A 9,278-nucleotide genomic window follows, 5' to 3' on the forward strand; every position below is an offset into this window, starting at 1 on the left:
AGGAGAATAGTTTGCTTCTCGCTCCAAGCATACCAATGGTAAAAGGTGACTAGGAAAACACTGTCCACCCCGAGACAGTGGTGGTTTGGAAAGAGACTTGGCTGAATTCTCGAAAGCATTTTTTTCAGAAGCTTCAGATTCAGACATTTCAACCTAGCTCAGCCTGGGTAACTACAAAAGGTGAGAATGTTGCCCCAGGATATTCCCCATCAACACAATGAGAACTGATGAGGTTTATCCTTCTCCTTACACCCCAGCAGCTCTCGTTAGCAGATTCTGTCCCAAGCTCCCTGCCCTTGCAGTTACACCAGGATATCCCCTGGTAAGGAGTAGTATGTACCATCTGCACTGCAACAGCTGGTTTATCATCAAACACAAAACACGGGCAATTCTTCCTCATGGTAAACTTCGCTTGGTCTTACTGATCTCTGCAGTCCAGTCTCAGGGACTTCATAGCTGGGAACTCCATAAACAGGCATGCAATAAACCCAATCATTACGGAAAGACCACCTCAGGACAGGGATAACATTTTCTGTTCAGGTAACGAGGAAATAACCCTTCCCACTTCAGCAACCTGCTTGCCCAGCAGAAGACCAGAGTCTGCATACCCAAACACATCTTACTGCTCTCGATGCAGTGGTTCTAAGAACCTTAAGTATCACCCTAATGTTCACAGTTACTTAACAACAACTTTGTCAATATTATATCACTTAGTCTTGCTGTTATGTCCAAAATACTTCACAAAGGAGCTGATTAAAAGAATACATATATACAATCAATGTCTTACACCATATTGTAACACAAATCTATTTAGTCCAGCACAAAGTGACAAGAGAAACTGAATGGGGAAGGAGTCAACCAGCCTACGGAGCAGAAAATGAAGGGAAGTAGCCATTAAATTCCATGAAAATTCATCAAGGACATTTACACTTAAGACTCAAAACTCAGCTGCAATGACATGCAAGTGAAACAGCTGCAACCAGAAGTCACTCAGGACCGAAAGAACCACTGCAAAACTATGATACCCAACCCTTGAGTAATTCTCAAGAGCAAGAGAAGATCAAAGACTTCCAGATGGAGGATGTGGGGGAGCAAACCTGTTAAGCACAGACCAGAACTAAGACTTCTGTTTGGTTTAATTGTAGCAGTCTATATGCCATTTTGATCAAAAGGTTAAAACTTAAAAGCTTGCAACACCACAGTGGTATGGGACAAGGTGAGTCACAAAGAAACCCAGAGGTAGCAAATCCAAACTGAGCAACCTGTAAAACCAGTCCTGAGGGTCAGATCTAGTTTAGGAAAGTCAGGGGCTGAGAACTACTTCCAGACCAGCTGCAACACATCCCAAAGAGTTTATAGTCCCAAGGCACCAGTCTTTCAGAACAGTTCTCCCAGCCACAACAAATCCCATTGTGCAGAAAGTGACAGACACACCAGTGCGTCCAAACTACTATATTCAAGCTTCAGACTATGAAATACAGTTAACTCTCCAACTCAAGGTGAACAACCAAACCAACATCAGAATAGTCTGCCGCCATTTGTAGTTCCACAATTAGTTATTCTCCGTCAGGGACAGAAAGCCCTACACAATGCTCTGCAGGAATCAAGAGATTAAGTTTCTCATACAAAGGAGCATAATATTGTGATTCAAGACTCAGACTCCAACCTCCCTCTCTCCTCTGGCAGCAGTACCCGAGTAAGTTCCCAAGGCCAATGCCTGATGATGAAAGGCAGAAAAAAAAAATCTTGTCTTTATTAGAAAACTGGAACAAAAGATCACCAAAGAGACTGGCCTTTAGCACACCATAGCAAGCTACTGTGCTCAGATTTCTCCAGACAATCCAGGAGAGATACTCATCTCTACCTCAATTCCAATGGGTTTTGCTTCCAATTAGGATCAGCTGTATTCCTACAGGAATCCTCAATAACAGTGCACAAAAGATAAAGGGCTGCTGAAACACAGAGAAACAGTACAGAATCACAGAAATGGCAGACAGAACAGCCCAGAGGAAAAAAAAAAGCTTGAACCTCAAGCTGCCTATCAGGAAAGGTGCATGATCACCATTCAGGAGAAAAGAACCTGAGGCACAATGGAACGTGCCCTCACCAAAGACCCATAGGAGAGCAAGCCAGTTTGACTTACAGAATCTAGTTTCATTCGCTTTTCCAAAAACTGCTTCAATCCAAGCAACTCTTTGAGTCATCTTCTAAAAATGTATGGAAAATATCTAAACCTAATGAATGACACCACAGAATTAGTGAAGAGTCACAATTACTATCAAAGATGTCTCTGAGTGTCCAGAGTGCAATCACTCCCACGTACAAGAGCCCACAAAGCTGCTGAAGCTGCCAGGCAGGCAAGAGTGGGAGACAGAAAGGCAGCAGCTCTCCCAGGCCTCACGCTCAAAGAGCAGACGACGCTGTGCGCTCAACCGGCCCCTGCAGCACAGACTCCAGGCGAAGATCCCCAGAGACTTGTTTTTGTCTAACTCTTGGAAGCTCCTCCTCCAGCTGCTGCTAATCCATTACATGCACCCACTGAGGGGAAGCACACACATCAAACACACTGTCCTCTCTTTGATGTGCTCCTCTTCAGAAGGGGAACGGCAAGCAGATTAGATTCCTTCATGTAGTGATCTGACAGGGCCTGTAAACATCTTGTGCAAGGACTGCCGCACGCTGAGAGGAGGAGCAACCCTACAATAGCTTCCAGACCTTCTTCAGATCCAATTAGCCGAGATGGACGCTGGAAACCCAGGGGAAATTCCAGTGGATTTAGAATACTTCCCCTCACGCACTTGGAGCAGCTGAGCATTCCAGGAAAATGTCTCCAGTTGGAAAGTCCAAGGAAGGATTCAGCAAATATCAACAATTAGCTGACTAGTTAGTCTACGTGAATCCAAACACACTGAACAGCAGCTCAGCCCATGAAATCCATAAAGATGGCTATAGATCCAGCTTGTTCTGTGACTAAGTCACACACAGCACCTTTGCCGCTTGTTGAACTTAATCAAAAGTTTGCAAAGTCCATCCAAACATCTCAGCTCAGCTTCAAGAGGGCAGAAAACAGCAGCTGTGTTCTGAACTAGTTAAGAATGCATAGCACAGTGCAGTAGTTAGAAGCTTAAGAGCAGCATGTATATTAAGTAGTAGTATTACAATAACCTGTAAACAATAAAACCACTTCAAAAGAGCAAAATTATATAAAAAGCTCAAAATTTAAACCGAATAAATAGTCAACTAATGTGTGAGAAAGCCACACAAAGGCTATTTGTCACTGTCAATTATTAACACCCCCACCAGTCTAGCAGTCCCCAAACTGCAACAGGCACTCCTCTCCTCCCAGAGGGCACAAAGGATGCAGTAAGGGACAAGAGGGAACTTAAAACACTTAGGAAAATCATATCTGGGCTTTCTGGCCTACCTCTTTCCTCAATTAAAAGAATTCTTTTCTCTCTAGCATTTACATGAAAACAGTTCCTTTTGACTTCTACTCATAAGTCACAGTGTAGACCTAGTCCCTAACAATTAAAAATAGAATGGCCGTCACAGCTTCAAGGCTTCATCTTCCAAGCCGTGAGAAAAGAACTGTCTTTCTTTGAGAAAAGTTTATCAGCTCGACATTTCAAAACAATACAGTGTTTTTAATTCAAAACTCAAGAGATAACACTGAATGTAGACTGGATTTCTAACCCATGTACATACTCAATAAATGTAGAACCATAAATTCTTCCATTTAAGCAGGATCTAATCAGTCTTTTGAAGATTCCACATTAGCCTGCTGAGAGCTCCAGATTTCCCTGAAGAACTTGCACAACAGCAAGCCTCAAAAGCAACAGCAACTCGTTTAAGAACCACCTGCACTACAGAGAACTGCAGCACAGAAATACTGGGGATCAAGATCATCCAGGCTGGCACCTCACCTCTGGCAGTAACTTGACTTCAAACATGTTTGTGTAAAAGGCAGGTGGGGCAACATATCCCAGTTTAGTATAGCTGCTTCACAGCTTTAGCAGTTTGTTACAAGTTTATGCCCCGAATCAGGAGTGCTACTGCAGGATTAAAAAATAATAATAAAACTATGGAGTGTCAAATCTGAAAGAGCAAGGAAAAGGCAAACATATCTGTAATAAAGGAGAAACCACAGTCAAATAACGCAAACTCCACAAATCTGAAGGATTCAGCTGGATCACCATAACAACAAGTAACTACTGCCATGCAGAGATCCATCCAAACAAGAATTTTCTCACTGCATTGCTCACCTGATTTTTGCAAAATGATTGAGAAGTTCCCACAGAGTCTGTTGGCAGAGGAAGGTGTCTTGCAAACGGGAGCCATCATCTAGTTGTAATGCTATCCGAACCTATTGGAAAAACACAGTGAATTCATCTGAAAATTGAATAAAAACTTTTTTTTCTTCACAACTTTTTAAAGTATTTCAGTGCTCCTTGTCCATATGTGCAGGCATTCTGGCCTGAATTCCAGTTTGTTGGGATGGACTTCTCCTGAGCATGGGGGAGGCCATCCTGGAAAACTAACCAGCTTTCAGGGGCCCCTCTTCCCTGTCATATCTCGAACTGGAACATGTTCAGAGAAAAGCCAGTGCAAACATCCCAAATAATGTGTCATCATGAGCAACTAAGATCTTCTGTTTTACACCAGATGAAACTTTACAGAAAGGATCTTCACACCTACATAAAACAAATACCGGTAAGGCAGAAAGGACTGATGCAGCTGCACAACTTAAAATACCAACACAGAGCTCTGTCCACTTCAGCATCAGTTTGCAGAACAACTTCCCTGGGGGGCAAAACAAGCAGAGTACTTGCACATCCACACAGAGAAAGCATGAATACAGTCCCCATCGATCTCTGCATTACTGAAGACCTAAACAACCATTACCAGTCCAACAAAACAACATTTGCAACTCACTGATGCTTTCTAATCACCAAATTTTGACATGCAATACGAGAGTGAAGTAGCAAAAAAATCTCAAAAATAATTCTGGATGTTCAGTTATCAAGTTCTTGAACACCTGCAGAAAAAGGCAAGGGCCAGCTAGCTGCCTATTTTAACAGGCTTTCTCCGACCTGGAATGTGAACATCCATGTTCATTAGCTGGTGCTACATGCACTTCAGAGAACTGCTTCCCCACTTCTCTCAAAAAAAAAATCCAAAGTATTTCTAAAATGAACACATGCTGGGCTCAGTCCTGAAGAACTTAAACTCCTGACCATCTCAAGAGAAAAGTCTAGCAGCTGACCAAGAGATGGAGAATGGCAGTGCACTTCAGGTGTTCGTGTTTTGGGGTTTTTTTACCTTTTAGAGAATATTAAGCCTTCTCCAGAATGTCTAACTCTTAGGTTTTCCCAATTAGCTCACTTGCCTAAAGAAAAATCCTAAAAAAAACCACAGCCACTAGATGGAACCTGGTTTCTCCAGTCAACTACAGTTTTCTGAAGTCCACAGAAACTGGCCTTATTCCAAAGCCTGAGAAAGACATTAGCCCAGGACAGCCAAAGACACTTTCTTTCATTCTGTGTTTTCACATGTCCCTACCAACACTTTTAGTCAGCTTCACTGTGAGTGCAAGATGTGTGTGCAAGCAGGAGGGCAGAGGGGGAGAGAAAGAGAGGGAGATGGGAAAACAGACACCACACACTCCAGCAATCGACTGTGATTTCCACGGAGGAATATGTTTGTCATCTGCCTCAGCTCCCACCAGTCCTCACAGGACTGCAAATGTTGATCTGCTGGAGACAGGAATTTTTCTACATAAAGGAAACAGTGGCATCATTAACAACGAGCCAACAGAACAATGTCGTTTCATCCCACCACTAACACAACCTCCTGGTTTCTCCTACGTGGGAGACAAGCCTTAGATTATTCTCAGCAACAGCAGAGTGATGACAGCTGACATCACCATTGTGTAAGAATCCAGCCCAGAAACTCAGACTACCAGTTGCATCAGTTGTTGAGCGACAGTTCAAAGCTAAACATGTCACGAAACTTCTATTCAGTCAATCAGAAAAGTCTCTTTAAAGACCCCAAGCACTACTTAAAATAATAGAGACCAGTGACAATTACCATCTAAGTTTACAAACATTTAAACAAAAGGCTGACAACTTTAACACAAGAGCTGAACTCATGGTCACCTGCCACCACAAGTGGAAATTGTTCCATTTTTCACTAAAGAACTGTCTTATGGGAAACAATGTTTTCTACATGCAAAGGCAAATCCAAAAGCTTTCTATTTTTAAAATATCAAATTTGCTGAACAAACTCATAATTTATCGAAACCTGTATTCTGTTTCCAGGGTAACTGCTGTCACCAGAGGGAAGCATACCTACTTCCACCCACATTATCTTAACAGAAGACAGAATAATAGAAGACACAGGATCAGATTCATCCCAACATTACTGCAGCCAGCCAAAATGACCAACTCTGCATCTCAACTGACACCACAGCCCAGTCACAGCCACCTGGCTGTTTTAAACTCCTTAGTCTTTGGCACATGCTCCCTGTGATAGGGAATTCTTTTAGTCAATCGTTCTGTACCAAGTCTTTTCTTACACTGTGAAATTCTCCCAAGTGGAATCTCTGCTCAAATTTGTGGGACAGTGACTCTGTTCAGGCTCCACCCTTCACGCACGCATTTGCTGCATCCTCTCACCCCCAGGACAAAGCAATGAGCACTCTGAGAGAAGACTCACTTCTGTAGATTCTTCTGCTGAACTACAACTAAATAGTAACAACTTACATTTCTTTTAGCTCTTCTCTTTTGGGATCTAAACTAGTGATTCCATGCTATAACCTCTCTTCTACAGTGCACAGTCCTTCTTACCCTTTCTCATAATATAACTTTGGGGGGAAAAAATAAAATCACTGTTTTCCTTCAGTACCTCTCAACCTCCCAACTGGACACAAATGTCAGATAAAGTCATCACTGCACCATTTCAACAGAAACACTTTCCTCTGGACGACAAACTCCATTCCATCACAATCTTTCACTGAAAATTTTAAGCAGATGCTCCCAGTTTGTGGTATTTTTTTAACTAAAGACGTCATTTGAAGCACAAACTTCTTTCTACCGCAAAGTCAGAAAGAAGGCATTAGTGCCAAAACAAAGAACATGGAGGTTTTACAGAGAAAAACATCAACATCAGTGACCCCTAAAAGTACATTGCACACCCACAGTGAACTAGAGCAGAGATTCCAAAGCCGCCTCACAACACAAAGTTCACATTTCAACATATCAGTTTCTCTCTGTGACAGCAAGAGCAACTGCCTACAACAAACACCACTAATTTGTCAGCTTGGCTGACAGACATTAAGAGATCAAAACCAATAGACCTGAAACTTTCATAAAAATTGAGAAACTCCCCCTGAGGAAGTCAGAAAGAAGAGCGATGACTGTCAGCAATGACTGTCAGCAATAGACAAATTTTCATTCCTAGGCTACTTAAATAAGACCATACATCACTTTTATGACATAAAAAGTTCACACACATTAACACCTATGCGTCACTTTAACAGTTATGCCTCCAGCCATTACAGTGACACATATAGATTTTTACACTCCTAAATGTGGCAATAATTCCTAGAGAACACAGCATCCATAAGCCCTTTTCAAATCATACTAAATAGGGACATTTGGCCACTGCTGGGGACAGCACATGTAACAAAAGACTCTAAAGCTGTGTGAACACACCATGACCAGAAATGCTGGGAAAGCAGCAAAAGAGAATTCAAAATCCAGAGGCAGACAACAGCAACTGAAACTGAAATTAGGAAAGGGAACTGAGTTAGTTATCAGTGATGCTTAAGTTCCTAGGCATCCACGACTACTAGTTTTTCAGCTCCCCAAATGAACCCGTTCTCCTCCAACACACAGTTGGCACCACATGCTCATGCAGAACATAAGCAAAGACTTTCAACTACTAAATCACCACTTTCCACTGCACTTCAACCTGTCTTCAGCTGGTCTCCTGCACAGGCATTGGCCACACTGAGCTGTGCTCTTGCTCATTAGATAGGATGGGATCATATCAACAGAACTGGTAACTCAACAAATTGCGTAAACAAACATACCGTGGTTCCAGCTTCCGCTCTGTTAGTGACTGGCACCATCTCCAGCTTGGCATTGTTGGGCAGCCTGGCAAACCTCCACTGCAAGGACAGGTCCAAAACACTCCTCTGAAACCTGAAGGAGAACATAGGCTTTGAACAATACAAAGTCCAGGTATTGAGCAAGAGAATTCCCCAGAGGCTGACTAGAAGCCATGGAACACGATTCAACAATGGACAACTGGTAATTCAGAAAACAATCGTCAAGAAAAGCTATTCTGCGGTTTGTAGAGGTCACAGGGAAAATACTCAAATGTATGTTTCTTCTTAGGCTTTAAAGAGATAAATAACAACTGACTATATAACCAAGCCGGGTTAAATACCAAGATACTCTTGTTTTAGTGCCACTCAGAGAAATGGCCTCTCGATTACGACACCATAAAGGCAGAGGGTCAAACCCCCAGGTAAGAGGGGAGACGGGTGCTGCCACTGTGTGACCTGGGTGAGGTTCGCGCGCGGGGCCGTGTCCGCGGCAGTGACACGGGGCCTCGCCGCCCGTCAGCGGAACGTGGCACTGGGCCATCGGGAGGCCCCGACCTGACCCTCAGTGTGTGGCCCGGCCCCCAGCACGCCACCGCCCGCCGCGGGTCCGCCGGGCCGGGACACCCCCCGGGCGGGCCGCGGACTCCGGCAGCGCCAGGCCCGGCCCGGCGGGCGGGGCCTCTCCCAGGGCCGCGGGCAGCCGGGCCCGGGCCCGGCTCCGCGACGAGACTCACTTCAGGCCGTACTCGCCGGGACTGCCGCCCTGTTTCCTGCAGACCTCCTCGAGGACCTGCGGAGAGAACAGAGGCGTCACGGCCGGCCCGCGGCCCCGCCGCCCCGCCCTCCCCGTTGTAGACCCACCTGGAGCAGGACCGTGCCGGGCCCCACCCGCACCGTGACCCGCCGCCCGCTGGGCGCCAGCACCGACACCGCGGCGCCGCCCCCACCCGCTGCCGCCATCTTCCGCCAGCGCCGGACCCGCGCGGCCGGGGCGGAGCCGGCCCGGGGCCGCCCTGCTGCGGGCCCGCCCCGCCGCGCCCGAGGGAGCGGAGCGGGGGGAACCGGCCCGGCCGGGTGGTTGTGGAAGCGCGTCCCGGGCGAGTCCCGGTCTGGCGGAGCCGGGGCCGGAGCGGAGCTGTCCGCCCGCGACGGGCGGCGGTTCCCGGAG

At 45.5% G+C, this 9,278-nt stretch overlaps 1 protein-coding gene across 1 annotated transcript in view; it reads right to left on the reverse strand.

The window, feature by feature from the left end:
- Positions 1-9,278, reverse strand: part of ASPSCR1 (ASPSCR1 tether for SLC2A4, UBX domain containing) — a 37,086-nt gene extending 27,808 nt beyond the window's left edge. The window contains exons 1-4 of the mRNA XM_027716599.2: positions 8,972-9,278; positions 8,845-8,900; positions 8,093-8,204; positions 4,263-4,363 (exon numbers count right to left, since the gene is read on the reverse strand). Coding sequence (XP_027572400.1) covers positions 4,263-4,363; positions 8,093-8,204; positions 8,845-8,900; positions 8,972-9,070 — 368 coding nt within the window. The 5' untranslated portion in view covers positions 9,071-9,278. The remainder of the gene's footprint in view (positions 1-4,262; positions 4,364-8,092; positions 8,205-8,844; positions 8,901-8,971) is intronic.

This window comes from Pipra filicauda, unplaced genomic scaffold, assembly GCF_003945595.2.
Source record: "Pipra filicauda isolate LSUMZ 115617 unplaced genomic scaffold, ASM394559v2 scaffold80_size11013439_pilon, whole genome shotgun sequence".
NCBI lineage: Eukaryota > Metazoa > Chordata > Aves > Passeriformes > Pipridae > Pipra > Pipra filicauda.